Here is a 16,693-nt window from a genome sequence, read left to right as displayed (position 1 = left end):
ATTATTTTCTTTATTAAATTTGTGTCCATTTATTGTTTTGTGTAATGATAATCCTTAACATTTGTACCTTGCTTTTGAGTGTGCAAACTGGTTCACATTCATCATCTTACTGGAATTATTCCAACAATACTGCCAGATAGGTCAGTGTTGTTCGCCCTGTTTGCAAATAGGGAGCTGAGGTTTGCTTATGGTCACTTAGGAGTTTTCCACATGGTGTTACAGCATTGGTTCTGGCCCCTTAGTGCTTTGATTCATCCCATGCCTTCCACAGATTCTCTGCAGCCATTAGTTTTTACCTTGCATTCTCTGCATTTTTTCTGATTCTTTTAGGACCACTTTTACTCTGATCCTTTCCTATCAATTGGAGTCATGTTTGTTTGTGTATAAAATGTTTCCTGAGTGTTTGTTGGTGCCTCTTAATTCCTGTCCACTATCGGTTGACTGGACTGTGACTATGGGACAACCCTGCCCTGTGCATTTTTTCTCCAGTCTTGTTTTGTTCCTGGTGTTGAAAAAATTTGAAGTATTATTTTTTACAGCACTCACCTGATAGTGATATACCTCTGTGCTGCTATAAGAAAGCACAGCATGATCACTGCTCTTTCCTTGTGCTTGCAGCAGTTGGTACCTTTTTCTTTCTTTGCCCTTAATATTTTTTTTTGTCACAGCCATTTGCTTCCTTACACTTTCAGAAGGCAGAGGAGCACTCATTGTTCTTTCTGACCACTCAGTTTTCTTTGTGTTTGTGCTTGACTTGCTTGGTATGCCCCAACCTCCACTTTCCCCCCAAAGGAAGAAGAAACATTTTCCTTTATGTAAGCAAGCTGATATTTTATTTTTTAAAAGCCTTCGTATACATCACCCTCCCCTGTCTACTATGTTTATTTTTCCTGTGAATTTTATGGGTTTGGGAGGTATTTGTTATCACTTTCAGTTCTGAGGGGACTGTTGCAGAGTAGCCCCCACTGGCCTGCTTCATTGTTCTCAACCTGTTACATGATTAAACATTAAGTAGCAACTGCTTGAAAGCAATTAATTAGATGGGGGAGCAATTGACTCCTCTTTGTTTGCTTGCTGTTTATCAACAGGAGAACTTTTAAAAAATAGCTTGCAGCTCCAAATATCCAAATATTGGGGGGAACCTTTGAGTGGTGAGCATTTTTCCTCGGCGACAATATAGCAATTTTCATGCATGTGCATGCCAAGTCCCTCTTTTAGTGTATGCCCAACAAAAAGAAAAATGGGGGCTGGTTCTGTGATGCCACCGATGATGATAGCACCCTCACTCAGAAATCCTGATTTTTTTAAAAAGCATGTCTGTAATATGTAGAGGGACGGAAGATGTACGGAACCTAAGTGTTCAACATGATTCCAGTGCTAGCAGACGAATTTGCTAAGAAATGGAGAAATAAGTTGTGCTTGTGGAAAATCCCTTCATGAATTCATGACAGAGGAAAGATTACAATCAGGCACCCTGGTTTGCAGCTCAGTTTTTTAACCACTGAGCTACACCAGCTGTCAGCTTCATAGAGACCAACCTGTTTGTCATACAGATAATAGTAGAGCATTGTTAACAGGTGATTGCACATATCCCACTGGAGGATAAGCAATTGAATGAATCCCTGATTGGATGGCTGAAGTTACTAGACCCTCTATTACAGTTGTTTAAGTGAATATGGGGATAGGTTTGGTATCTAGCCATGCAATCCTCAGCAGAGATACACTCTTCTGAACACATAGACTTCAGTGGTGAGTAGCAGCTTTAAATTATGAGGTATAGCATCATAGAGTTGGGGTCTTACAGACCATCCTGTCCAACCCCTTTCCCAATGCAGGAACAGGCTAAAGCATCCCTGACAAGTATTTGTCCAGCCACTCCTTGAAGACTGCCAATGAGGGGCAACCCACCACATCCCTAGGCAGGTGATTCCACTGCTGAATTACTCTTAACATGAAAAAGTTTTTCCTACTTCTAGCTGGAGCCTTCCCTCCTGTAGTTTAAACCAATTGTTTTGAATCCTATGCTGTGTTGTGAACAGAACACCTCTCTTCCCTCCCCTAAGTGACAGCCTTTTATATACTTAAAGAGAGCAATCATGTCTCCCCTCAATCTCCTCTTCTCCAGACTGAACATTCCCAAGTCCCTCAGTCTTTCTTCTTAGGGCTTGGTCTCCATACCCCTGATCATCCTGGTTGCTCTCCCCTGCACCTGTTCCAATTTGTCCACATCCTTCTAAAAACACAGCCTCCAGAACTGCATACAATATGCCAGGTGGGGCCTAAACAACATGGTATATAGTGGGACAATGACATCCTGTGATTCGGATGTTATGCTTTTGTTGATACACCCCAAGATTGCATTTGCCTTTTTTGCTGTTGCATCACACTGGCTGCTCATACTTAGCTTCCCATCCACCTGTACCCCAAGATCTTGTTCACACACACTGCTACCCAGAAGTGTATCACTCATCCAGTATGTATGTTTTGCATTTTTGTTACCCAAGTGGAGAACCCAGCACTTACCCATGTTAAATCTCATCTTATTCAAATCTGCCCATTTTTCCAGAGTGTTCCGATCTCATTGAATTCTATCCCTATCTTCAAGGATGTTTGCTACTCCTCTCAGTTTGGTGTCATCTGCAAATTTAATGAGTAATCTCTTCACACCCTCATCCAGATCATTTATAAAAATATTGAAAAGCACTGGGCCCAGGACCAAGCCCTGCACTCTATTGGACTCCTCCCTCCAATCAGACATGATGCCATTAATAACTACTGTTTGGGTGCAGTAGTACAGCTAGTTCCCTGTCCATCTAATCATCCTAGAGTCCACCCCACAGTCCTCCAGTTTACCCATCAGAACATCATGAGGAACCTTGTCAAAAGCTTTACTGAAATCCAGGCACACTACATTGACACCATTCCTGCAATCCAATAAGCCTGTCACTCGATCATAGGAAATTAGGTTGGTCTGGCAGCACTTGTTGGGGACAAATCCATGCTGGCTTCCCCATATCACCATGTTGTCCATCAGATGCCTGCAGACTGATGCCTTTAATATCTATTCCAGTATCTTCCCTGAGAGAGAGGTCAGGCTGACTGGCCTGTAATTCCCAGAATTGTCCTTTCCCCCTTTCTGGCACATCACCTGTCCTCCAAGAGGCCTGGGAAATGCTTGACAAAGTGTCTGAAAGCTCCTTTGAAAGTTCTTTAAGTGCTCTTGGGTGCACCCCATCTGGCCTAGGGGATGTGTACACATCCAGCGCAGCAAGCTGCTTCTCCACAACTTCTCTGCCCATGTCAACCAGCAGCCCAGAAGTCATGCCTTGCCTCATACCATCTCTAGGTGGGCATGTTCTCTCTTTTGGGGAGAAAACTGAGGCAAAATAAGCACTGAGCCTTTCTTCCTTCTCTCTGTCCTCTCAGAGTTTCTGCATTTTCACCAAGCAGTGGGGGTATCACCCCCTTTACCTTCTGTTTGCTCATCATGAATCTAAAGACTTTTTGTTGTGGCAAGCCCCCCCCCCCCGGCCAATCTCAGCTCATTCAGAGCTTTAGCCTCTCTGACAGCTGCCCTACAGTGCCTAGCTACCCCTAGATACTCTTCTTTAGATGGATTTCCTCCCCTCCATTTCTTGAACATCTCCTTTTTCTGCCTTGGCTCATCACAGAGCTCTCCACACATTGGCTTCTTAGATCCTCTAGCACATTTCCATCTTGCTGGAATGGTGATAGCTGGAGCCTGCAAGAGCTCTTCTTTTAGGAGACTCCATCCTTTACTCACTCCTTTCCCTTCCTGCATTATTGTCCATGAAATAACTCTCATCATATCTTTAAGTTTATTAAATGTTGCCCTTCTAAAATCTAACATGCACATTTGGCTACAAACTCTTTTGGTGCCCCACAGCAAAAGGAATTACAGCTGTCTGTAAGTGAGGAAAAACTTACTACTAAGATGCATAAGAAAGAGATAATTATTGTTTTGAATGGACTTTACATTATTTACAATATGTTGAAAATTCATTCTGACACAATCCTACTGTTCCAGTTCCTGGGCTTTAGCTGACAAGTAGCACACTCTCGTTTCATCTTTGGGGCCTGTTTTCTTGCAGGGTACCAGTCTAGCATTGTCAATCTGGGTTTTTTTTTTTTTACTTTATTTGGTGGTTACTTTAGATTTAAGAATGCACAATATAAATCCCTCAGATTTATGTCCATGTTGAAGGAACTGGAACAGTAGGACTGTATCAGAATAAAAGTTGGCAATGGATTATGTGACATGCTCCGGAAGATGGTTGGAAAAGACTTAGCTACTTATCAAAAAGGAAGGTTATAAATGCATGTCTGTGTTTTTAAATTTAATTCCAGTATATGGATATTTAAATATAGTTTTACTTTTTTTCTCATAGCCCATGCACAGTATTTCCATTGAACCAATGTGGGTTTCAACATTAGGCAAAAGTAAAATTCTGGTCAGAGGAAAAAATCTTACAGCATCAAATGTTTTGATGGAGATACGTGGAACTAGTAGCTGCAAACCAGATATGTGAGTTAAAATAATTTCAATCGTTCCATCTTTAAAATGCATATACTTCTATATTGCATTGCAGTGATTAGCCCAAATAATTATCGAGATGTGAAAAAATATTGTCTTCTAGTGGAGGAGTTCAGCCTCTTTTATTCATACTGCCCTAGAACATGGAGCTGCTTCTGTTGTTTTTACTTGTTACATTTGACCCAAGAATTGAACAAAAAACTGAGAAGTAGGATTATCTGCAATATATTGGTGCTCAGCCTTACACAGAATGTTTTTACAAGTGTGACCATCGTTCAGAAAATGGTCCTGAGAATTACTATACAAAATTTAAACATTTGCCTTTATGCCTTACACAGGAGCTTGAGTAGGTCCCACGAAGAGCTTTTTTGTTCCCACGTTTTGTTCCCATAATTTTTGTTCCCACTTTCTTATATGGAGGATACCTACTTTTTGGAATCACTCCAAAGAGATTTCCTTTACCAAGGCAAGAATTGCACAAGTTTTTCAGATCCTGGTCCTTATTATGGGAATTAACCAATATTAATGAACATTGCTATTTCTGTATGTTCAAATTTAATGGGACTCCAAGCCAACTTCAGCAAATAAAAAGAAAAAGAAGCACACTCAATCTAAAAGAAGGAAGAAACCACATTACCTACTCACCTCATGCCAAGACAAGCATTCTAGGACTGGGAGATGTTTCCCACCTCAAAAGCCAGAAGAAGCCCACCGTGCTTTCACATCATTGTAGAAATTTGAACAGGGCCATGCATCCTTAAATTCATCCTCAGTAGCTTGGGTTGAGTTTGGCACCTAGTGGTACCGGAGGCCAAGACCCTTAAAAAGGACAGAGGAGCACAGCTATTTCAAAAGGCTTGAGAAGAGAATATGAGGTCTTTAGTCAGCTCCTTATCATCGTCCCACTCTTTCCATGGTCCTTCCAAATGGTGATGTGGGCACAAGAAGTGAAGATTTCCAGTTCAGTCCTTTCAGGGTCCCATAGTACCTCCTCAGGACCCTGCAATGAAGTTTTACTTGATAACTATCAATAGCCCCTTCCTGGGTGCTGGGGCGGTAGTTGGGCAGATAAATTATCTCAGTGGGGTCCATTCTCCCCACAGTTTCTAGAGAACAGTGCCATGAAGAGCTCCTACTAGGGTCCAGATTTTACCCAGGAAAAAGATTAAAAATATAGAATCACCTTTCCATGTATAGGGGGTCCTGGTGACACTTCAGAGGATCAGAGGCCTTTAAGGGTGAAGTCTTAGGTCAGACTATGGTGACCATTCTTGGTCAAAATGTAAAAAGTGGGCCAAGAGTTTCAAGATAAATCCTCACTCCCTTCTTTGAAAACCATTGAAACAAGGCTTTTCACACCTTTCAACTTTCTCTTACTGAATCCTCAGATCCAGCCTCTTACAATCCAGGACAGACAGTCTCTAGAACCCGTCCCAAACTTCTTCATTTTATGCATTTATATCATGTTTTTACTGCACATGAAGCAACTTTCAACTGTAATAAAATGCAGTGACATAAAGCAATAAAATAATAACTAAAGCAAAATAAATATAGTTCAACCGTAGACAAGCGGTCCCAAAAACACAACTCAAGACCAATATTCCTAACATTTTTAAACTAGCAGAAATTCTAACACAACTATGTACTCAACTGTGCACTCAATAATGGCAGCTCAAAACTGACTTCAGCTGCAATAGAGGCGACCATATTAGCACCCAGAGGCTCATTGATATGAGATAGCCTTACACAGTTTTTGAAACTTTTCCAGATAAAGTGCCTTGCCATTCCCTAGGCAATCTTTTCTTAGCTGGCAGCTTTCTGTCAACTAATGAAAGAAGAATAGGCAGAGCTTGCAAAATTCAGTTTAAGTTTTCCTTGCTTTCACCTCTTTCCCCCCCCCCCCCACTGTGCTGTTGAGCCAAGTTTTCTCTTCACTCCTTTAGTTTATGAGGTGAGATTGTATATTTTGTATCATTGATTTGCCTTTTCAGTTTCTTCTTCTGCCTATGCCACAGACAGAAGATGAAGAAGCCCCTCCTTTGGGGGGAAGTTATTGCTCTGTACTTGACTCCTAGCCTAGAGAAAGGGAACTTCCAAGTTATTTGAGGATACCCTAATTATTGACTTGTGAAAGCAAAACCTGTTTTTCACTGGTGATGTGAAAATGTGCTTTCAGGTGGTTTTTTAATTTCCCACATCTATGAATTGAACGAGAAAGTAACACAAATGTTTGATTTTAAAATTGCTGTGTTCTGCTTTCTAAACCATATTAATAACATTAGCAGGTGATACGTTGCAAAGTGGGCCAGTGATTTGATAGTCATTCCATCCCTCTTAGAAATCTTGAGGGCTATAGTTCTGTGAGGAGAGCCAGGAATTTTAAAAAGAACTATTAATGCCACCAAATATAATTTCTCAGGAACCAGGGTGTTACCCAAATAGGAGGTCTCCTTAATTAATTGGGGGAATTAGCATTAAGGAGGCAAGCAAGAGGGGATAACTGAGATTCTCCACCTATGTCTACAGGGATTATTCCCTGAAAGAACTCTCAAATAAATCAGAAAGATGTTCAACCGGAAACGGGTTTTTTTATTAAAGAGAAAATAAAGGCAAATGTACAGAAAATCACACACAGCACTCATACAAGGCTAATTAGGAAAAACAGGGTGGAAAGTGGGAGAAAGCAATTTCAAGGAGGGCAATAATTACCAGGCTCGAAGATATAGGAGGGATCTGCAGAGGGAGCAGCAAAAATGACCAGCATTTCATGGTGGGAAGGAGTCTGGGGAGCCCAATTATAGGGCAAAATGTACTCTGGGGAAAAATGGATGTCTTGCTCCCCAAAACAATAATTTAATGTCTTGTACAGAGGTAGAACAGTAAGTTGGGAGAGACTTGAAATGATTATCTGGGATGGACTATAAGTGCTTGATGAAAATATTGCTTGATGACCTGGCAAATACTGGATGGGGAAGCTACCAGGTTTGCTGAATAGCTTTGGTTAGGATAGGCAGATGAGGGGGGAGCACTGATAGGATTAGTCAAAGGTTTTTTTAAGGAAACCTCATTATCTCTGCATCTATCTGGGGTGTGGAGGGGCTGTCAGTCAGTCAACCATCTCCAACTCATGTTCTGCTCCAGGCCAGGTAGTACCTTGGACTTATGAGGGGTAGTTATGATATTCTATCCATAAACTGCCCTCTTAGCATGAGGAGGGGGTCTGACTGCTAACAAGGAAGCCACAAGGTGCTGGTGGCAAACTACTCAGTAGCGTGTGAGCTTTCACTAAATCTTTAGACTTCCCATAAAGTTAATTTTTCATTCCACGGTCATATGAGGTCACAAATTTGTTTTTAAATAAACTGCAACAGATTTCTTGGTTTTATTCTTTTTTTAAAGAGATCTTCTTCTTCTTCCAGCATACCTGTCACTGATGTGCTAAATGACACGCTTGTGGAATTCTGTTTACCTCCAAGTCGAAAAGAAGCCAAGAGCGTATGCATAAAGGCAGATGGGTTTAAATGTTCACCTGCAGTGACACTGCACTATGTCTCTCTCCCAGTATGTTCTAGGATTTTTCCAAATATTTCCTGGTTAAGGTAATCTTTGAATTGTTTTGCTTCTTATCAAATAGTAGTAAACTGTATCTGAATGTTCAATTGTTTCAAAGGTACCTTGACTTAATACTGCAAGTACTAGAATAATTTCATTGACTTCAGTAGATCTTTTAGTTTTTATGGGTCAAGTTTCTGGATTATATAGAAAAGGATGCATTGGGAATGAATAAATAATTCAGAAATACCACCTCCAAATCAAAATTTTCTGACTCTGGGATTCTGTGCCTTCTTAATGGCTTCTACAAGCCAATTTCCCTCTTCTCCCATCTCTTTTTCCTTTAACTGATGCCACTTATCTCAGCATTCTGAGGGAAATGAGAATAGTCGGTCATTATCAGGTTGAGTGTGTGGGGGATGGTCATGTTTTCAAAACTTATTTTAAAAATTAGTGTATCTTGGAGGTCAGCCAAGTTAAACTGCCAGTGTGGGCTTATGGAGGGTTTAATCTGCCAGTGTGTATGATTTACTCCATCTGTGACAGGTGATCAATCTTGAAGTTTATCTCTGAAGAATAAAGGAGGGGGGATAAACAGTTTGGAAATTCCTATCCATTCCATAATTTTTCAACTCCAGGATTCTATAAACTCTCAGGACTTGAACAGTCCAATTTCCCATCTTCATCTGGGTTTTTTTTAAGGGGGATAGTGACTCATAGAGTCTTAAGCAGGCTTCTAAGTCCATTGACATCAGTGGGTTTAGAAGGATATAACTCTGCTTATGATGAAACTCATAATTCCTTAAAGAACGTGCTTGTTCATCATCAGGCCATTTATTATCAATAACCTGATTTTCTTAGTTTTTTAGAGTGGCATGAGTCACTTACTTTATTATTACAAATGGTAATAAATGGATAATGCATGAGGAGCCTTCTGTGGGGGTGTCTGACTCCTCCTGCCTGGGGTTAGAATCCAGGGCTATGGTCCCCTCCAGAGGTACCTTTTCCAGCTCATGGAAGGTTGAGCCTCAGAAATGGGAGCAGAGGGGATTGTGGTGGCACCCTTGTCCATCTCTTCCTCCCATGTCTTTTCATCTGCCATGTGGGAGCAACCACACCCTCCCAGGCTCTTATCTGCCTATGTTTCCAACACCTCCCCTGTGGATAGGCCAATTCCAGGCCCCTCCTTCTAGTATCTCCTTGGAAACTTGCCTTATGATTGCCAGGCCCCAAGACCAATAGGGGCTCCTGTCCATTCCCTGGGGTTCCTAGTACAATTGGCTGTTGGTTGTCATAGGGCTTTGGCCAAGCTCCCCATTGAGCCTGGCCACCTATTTCCCTCTTTTCCTGGATGGGGGAAGCACCCCCCCCCCGAAATCTTCTCCCTCATTGTTACTCAGCTCCATCCTGTGCCCTGCTGCCTGAGATGCTGCCATGACTGTCCTTCCAGCACAGATCCCAGCCACAGTGTTCTTCTAGCTGGCTCCGCCCCTGACTGACTTTGCAGTGAGTGCAGGGATGGGAGTCTCTAGTGATTGAGAGGAAAACTATATGCAGAATCCTGTCCCCACTCCCTAGGATCTGACCCATTGCTTATATTTTACTGTTCACACTGGACTTCAAAATCACATTGATGATTGAGAAAGTCCTATGAAATTGAATGATACTATGCTTTTTGTGACATCTGAGGTATTAGTGATCCCATTCTATTTACATATTTACCTTCCACTGCATCTGGTCACATCCCCAGGTATCAGTGGGCTGCTGCCTACCTACCTACCTACCTACCACTGATCCATCTGCCACCCAAGACACCTCCGCTCCCCAGGTTCTCTCCTGAGGCTGGGGTCTGCCAGGAGACAGGCTGATCGCTAATGTCAGGCTATGGATGACAGGATATAGCAGACAGATCTCTGACCCATTTGCAGTAAGGCACAAGTTCTTAGTCAAATGGATTTTATTCAGAAATAAAGTCAGTTCTATACAAAGGTCCATAGGTCTACTCAGAAGCAATATAAGCGTCTGAGCAGCATGAGTAGAAATTGACAGGAATGACGTTATGAGAAATGTACTTCCCTTTTACCCTTCTGGTACTCCTTTTTCTCCCCCCTCCCAATTATAAACAATAATCCGATGCTTTTGCTGTGTGGGAACATTCCACACATTGGTGATAGCACAAGAGTTATTAAGGGGCAAGACACAGCACTGTCTGAGAATAGTTACAAGGTCATAAACATTTGAAGCCTTTACAGTCCAGCAGATAAACACCTGTGAAGCCTGAGAAACAGAAGTTATGATACTAGCAAAGTGGTATTGAGTTGAAACGAATTACACTGTGTTCAGCAGAAAATAAACAAAATTGGCATGGATGGGGCCCAGACATGACAGCTCAGGCATGGCTTGGCCCATTTCCCCCCCCCCCCATCCCTTCATCCCCACTTCACATCTGTTAATGGTGTATGTGGATGCGACAGGATGGTCTCTTGAGTATGGCTCTGATCTTCCTAGCCTCCACCAACCAAAAAGGTGCTGGTATACTGTACAAGTGCAAGAAAAACTCTGCATTTTCACTTAGTTGTTCAGAAAGAAAGCTATTTTAAACATATTCACTATCATTTGAAAAATGAAGAATGGGCAATCTATACATAAATAAAATGGAGAAAAGAAGAATAATGTAAGTCATTTTAGGTCCCCACTGGGGAGAAATGCTGGGTATAAATGAAGTAAATAAATCAATAAAATAAATACATTTATTATTTGTATCAGTTGATTTCTAGTTAGAGAACTAATACCAAGCAACCACAATTAAGGTTTATTTATTTGATAAAATAAAAAACACTAAGTAGAATACAATTATTTGTTCTCTCATTGTTTTTGTTTATGAAACTTACCTATGACCAATTTAGAGTGTTCAGAATAATAGATAAAGCTTGTGAGATAGAGATGTGGCCTATCCTGTGAATCACTGAGGATAACACTGTTTTCTGTGGAAAAACTGGAAGAATTTGTTTGATGGGGAAAACCTGAAGCCAAAGTTAGAACACATGACAGAAACTCCTAAAGCAAGAGGACCCTGGCTGGGCGTAAAACAGTATCATAAATGTCATATGACAAAGGCAGAGAGTAAACATGACAGGTGTTAGTAATTATTTCCTTTTATTTCTTTTTGCTTGTGATTGGCTAAGATTACTCTGGCTGATGGTTTATAAATGATGCCTTGTGTGTTTTTATGATTCTCAAGTAGAAAGGATGTGTTTCTGAATGTATATGATCTTTTATTTGGAAGTACTTCACTTTTTGAAAATCAAAATCATCTTGCAGATTTAATTCACTGGTATATCCCACCCCCCTGGGAAATTTTGTTTCAAATCTGTTAAACAGTATTTTCCCTAAAACTGTGTTTGGCGATAAATGTTTGTTCAGTTATAGTAACTCTGAAATCTTCCATATTTGTAGGAATCTGTTGTAGAAAAACCATATTTTGAGCTGTCTGTACTTTCAACAGGGCATTCAGTTTGTATATCAGCAAAAGTGTATTTTTCCTAGCTTTCTTCTTGGAAGCTCATTAGAATTTAGTTACAGTGCCTTGTTCTCATCAGAAAATATTGTCTGGCTGCAGACCGATCATTTCTCTATTAAACTAATAGTACAATCACGCATATAGAGGCACGTTTTAGACTTCCAGCATTACTAAATAAAGCCAAGATGGATTAGTAAGAAAAAATGGTACAAATCTGGTACAAAAAATTTTCTAATTCTTTTTATTTATTTCTTTGTTTGCCTGCAGCGGAGGTCGCAATATAACCATACTTGGGAAAAATCTAAATGTGACGGATAGGGTGATTATTTCAAACGAACGTAAACAAGCTGTGCGTGTATGTATTATATTCTTCCTTTGTGACCCTCCCCCCAAACCTGCATGGGTTTAAAAGAGTCAGAACTGATGCTGTAATGGCTTTTTTCCCCATTGAAACAGCCAAATAAATTGAAAGTCCTTTATATGGAATATTTTTGCAGTTTGATGAGCAAATAGATGCCCATTTAAATAGTTTGAGACATCACTTTGAATATTCAGTACCTTACAGTTCTGTGTATTGCTATAAAAGTTAGCAGGAAGCTTCCTTACTCAGAAGTATCCTAATTCTTGGCTTCTGTAATATCAGCATCTTTTTCCATAGATACAAGCACGTTCTGTTAGTGTTACAGTGTTTCTGCTAAAGCAGTAGGTAGCTTCAATCACTTGAATGGCTCTTTCTACTTCAGTTAGGAGAAATCCTAAGAGCCTTTACTCTGAAGTAGTTCCCATTTTTTTCAGTGGGGCTTACTCCTGACTTAAAGATCACCATAGTTCACCAGAAACCTTTCAAAAACAAAATCCAACAGGAAGCGGCTGAATTGGAATTCATAAGTAAATTCGACTCGGTCAGACTTGGATTGAATAGAGACTATGAATGGCTATCTCATTATCAGAAGCAAACTGATCCCATTATCAGAAGCTACTGATTGCATCTACTCCCCCTCCTCTCCCCACCTATCTGGAGGTTATCTGACCAGTTTCTTCATACCCTCCATGCATCTGACGAAGAGAACTGTGGTTCTTGAAAGCTTATGCTATAGTGAAGTTGGTTAGTCTTAAAGATGCTACTGGACTCTTTTCTATTTTACTACTACAGACTAACACAGCTAACTCCTCTGGATCTAAGCCTAAAATAGGTTACAGTAATCCATCATATCACAATAACCTTGAGTGTTATGTTGCATGAATGAGGCAATAGGCTGAAGAAGTGATGACATTGCCTTGTTGCAACAGAATGACTCATTTAGATGGTACAGTGTAAGAGCCACCATCATGCAGGGGTAGGTCAAAAGTGTCAGTAAAGAAGGTGAAGCTGGCAGAAGCATGGCTAACAATGACTAGTATCTGTATTTTAAACCCTCCTTAGACACAGTAGTCCTAGGTTCTTGGTAATAACATTTAGTGATTAAAAAATAAATAAATTGTAAATAAAAGCCAGCACAATATTAAGGATGCTTCCAAAATTCCCTGTCTCCAGTTTTCTCCTAGGAATAAGTGTTTCCAGTTTGTTCTAGTTTGCAGTTACTTATTAATTAAAACATTTATACCCTGCCTTGGCTCATGACAACTTATATTTCAGATTTAAAGCTGTACATTTATATTTGTACATAAAACCCCATTAAATTTCTCTCCCCCCCAAAATGTCTGCAGTTCAAACACCATTAAAAGCACTAGGAAATAAAATGGCCTTATAACACCTAAAAATTTGTAGGAGTGGCACCCCCTCAGGTCCACAGGAAGCCTGTTTCATGAAGTGGGAGCCACTACCGAAAAAGGTCAGGTTCTGGTCGAAGTAACTAGAGAACAGTCATTAGTACATAGGGATACAGAGAGAGACGGTCCTTCAGATATCTGGGTCCAAGGCCATGAAAGGCTTTAAAGATTAGAACCAGCTCCTTTAAACTAGGGAACAAACTGGCAGCCAGGAAGACTGTTTTAAAATAGGTGAGATGTGTAGCTATCAGCTAGCCTCTGACAAGTATCAGCATACCTTATTCTGAACTAATAGCAGTTTCTGGAATATGTTCAAGGGAAGCCCTGTATAGTGGGTTACAAAAGCACGGCCAGGGCAGCTGTCTACGGAACAGAAGAGTTGGCGAACCTGATAGTTAATAGAGCGCACTTTTTAGCTACTGCCCTAACTTGCTTTTTCAAACAGCAATGCTAGATCCATGTGCACCCAGAAGTCCTGAAATTGTTCTGCAAATGCCAACTCTAAATATTTTAAATAAGAAAAAAAATTACCTTTACTGCATCCAAAAATGTGGATCTTGTTCCTGCAAAGCCTTAGTTTCCCAACCAGCATTACCGCTTCCTTGTCTGAATTCATCTTCAACTTGTTTTGTCTTAGCTACTTGACCACAGTCATTTTAAATACTATGTTAAATCCTGTTGACTTCAGTCTTCAGCCATGATCGCAGGCAGAGTGATGGTAGCTGCATTTTTAAAATACCCATTGCTTAAACTCTTTCTGTGCTTTATTATATTCTCACTTCTGTTCCACTTTGTTTTGTTTTTAGGATTTTTCATGTTTAATGGATGGTGCTACATGTCATTTTCAGTCTCCAAAGCTTGAGGCTAAGGAAGAGAATACATTTATTGATCTTGGACTAGAAGTAGAAAAGGAAACTATATATTGTAGTGCTACTTTACAATATGATCCCGATCCTAAATTTATTTACTATGAACTGACAACAGATATGGAACCTGAACTGGAGTTAAAAATACACGTAAGAGTTTGTTTTTTTAAGGACAATTTTAAACATTGATGGAGCGTTTTTTGTTTTTTGCATTTTGCTGCATGTTTTGCATTTCTTGTCATTCCTTTCCAGAAAGAAAATGATAGATTAAATATTTCAGTAAATGAGATTGAAGTTTTTCTGGAGGTTGACAGTGCCATGAATATAACTTTCACTGTCCAAAATATTTCAACAACTGAAAGTCGTAGTACAATACACTGCAGAGCCAAATGGGAAAAGAATGGCAAGCTTGAGATGTCCAGTGTAAAAGTTTTGGTGAGTTAAAACTTACTTTTTAAAAATCATGAGAACTTCATTAACTTATCGTGAATGTTACTCTGAAGTTGTAGGAATATATTTAAAGCTATTCCATAATGAAATGACCTTTCCATAATCTGAATGATTCCCAGGTATCAAGTCCAACAATGCCATCCTATGAGAAGTTACTCCAGACTAAGCTCATTGATTTCAATGTGCTTAGACTGTAGTAACTCTGCTTAGGATAGCAGTATAAATGTATCTATCAGTGCTGTAGGCTAATTTCAGATCACAATAAGAAATAAAGTGATTCTCTCTACTTTTCCCAAACTATTGTAAAAGTAGCAGGAAATAAAGTCACTCAAAACAGGGTAGTGTTTTCTCAGGGCAATGTTTGGTTATTCTATAACATCAAAACTACGGTGGCTGAAAAATAATCTTTAATAGGTATGCTTACATGGAAGAATGTTGGGTGCGCAGACATTATGTAAAAGCAAACCCAAGTTTTCATGTGATGCTGTGTGGGCACTATGAACTGCCAACAGTTCCTGTTTTAGATTTGCAGTCTGTGGCCAGTGGCCATTTCCCAATGTTTGGGTTGGAGCCTATGAATGTGTTTGGCTAACAGCAGGGCTTTCCTCTGGTCCAAGGGTAGTTGGTCTGGAGGAACATTCTTCTTCTAGCAGAGGAGGGCTTTGTTTTTAGCGTTCATAGGATACAACCCATATCAATTATTTCAACATATTTCAACCATGAATTGGACTGACAACTGAGATTTCAAAGATCATAAATTACGGTCGAAGTAAATTGAAAAGCAACTTGCGGAAACAACAGTTAAAGCTGATTATTTGACAAAAAAAGTATTTTGAATAAATATTAAATCATACACAAAATTATAAATATAATGGGATTAATTTAGGAAAAAATAGCAGTCAATGTTATTTTAATCTGAATTGTTAATATGCTATTGGGTCTAAAATTGCTGTTGGTCATTCTAATGTAAATTGTCTAGTCATCTTGGAGTTTATTGTGGATGATAGGGCCACCCTGGTACTTATAACCAAGTCCTGGTCAAATGAAAGTTAGGAGCTTAACTTTTTCCTTCTATGCCTGGCCAATGGATGGATAGTTTCTTGGGGTAGAATCAGTCTCGACTTGGTGGGTAGGAAGGATGAGTAGTTGCGACCTCTTCCTAAATTTTGTCATTTTCCAGATGTTTTGTCCAGCAGAGCTCAATTTCCTTCCTAGTCTTAAGAATCTGACACCAGTTAGGGATTCTGTTGGAGTACTGTCCAGCCTGCCTGAGCTTCCGGAGGTAGTCTTGAACCTGATGTTGAGGCCCCAAAGGGTTAGTCCTTAAGGGCTCTAACATGCTGTAATCCCCATTCCTCCACTTGAAGCCAGCTGGGTGACCTTGGGTCAGTCATAGCTTCTAGGAGCTCTCTCAGCCCCACTCACCTCACAGGGTGGGGATAATAATACTTTGTAAACCGCTCTGAGTGGTCATTAAGTTATCCTGAAGGGCGGTATATAAATCAAATGTTGTTGTTGTTGTTATAATCTTATTATTACCTTTGCCAGTGAGGCTCAGGACTTTATAACAATTATGATCCTGTCCCGAAACATTGTCATGATCATTATATGATGAGATATACAAGTATTCAGAATGAACCTTTATAGGAGTGAGGAACTATATTAAAAGATCTGTTGCTGGAGGTTAAAGGCCCTTGTGGAATGTCTCCTGTTAACATAATTGATGCTCCTGTTAAAGCTCTAGTTGAGTTCAGTATGATCACTGGCAATGCATCTTTCAGCTAATAGAGTTCATTCTACTCCTTGGTTTTCTGAGAAGTTAGGGGCAGTGGAATCAGACACCTTTAGTATATGTGGAGGAAAGTTGGGATGAGTACAACCAAAAAGAGATAAGAGTTGCAAAGCGTATTTCTTCTTTGTTGCAATAGCATTTGTGCAAAGACATCCAACGGAGGTATTCTGAGTTTTAAAAGAAAATCT

At 40.1% G+C, this 16,693-nt stretch overlaps 1 protein-coding gene across 1 annotated transcript in view; it reads left to right on the top strand.

Annotated features, from left to right (window-relative positions):
- The window catches only part of PLXNC1 (plexin C1), a 98,119-nt gene that overhangs the window by 38,227 nt on the left and 43,199 nt on the right, over positions 1-16,693 (top strand). Inside the window, exons 10-14 of the mRNA XM_054987754.1 lie at positions 4,410-4,546; positions 7,975-8,154; positions 11,895-11,982; positions 14,204-14,413; positions 14,516-14,698. Coding sequence (XP_054843729.1) covers positions 4,410-4,546; positions 7,975-8,154; positions 11,895-11,982; positions 14,204-14,413; positions 14,516-14,698 — 798 coding nt within the window. The remainder of the gene's footprint in view (positions 1-4,409; positions 4,547-7,974; positions 8,155-11,894; positions 11,983-14,203; positions 14,414-14,515; positions 14,699-16,693) is intronic.

Source organism: Eublepharis macularius, chromosome 9, assembly GCF_028583425.1.
Source record: "Eublepharis macularius isolate TG4126 chromosome 9, MPM_Emac_v1.0, whole genome shotgun sequence".
NCBI lineage: Eukaryota > Metazoa > Chordata > Lepidosauria > Squamata > Eublepharidae > Eublepharis > Eublepharis macularius.
The sequence above is the reverse complement of the archived record's forward strand: the minus strand, read 5'-3'. Positions and strand labels throughout refer to the sequence as shown.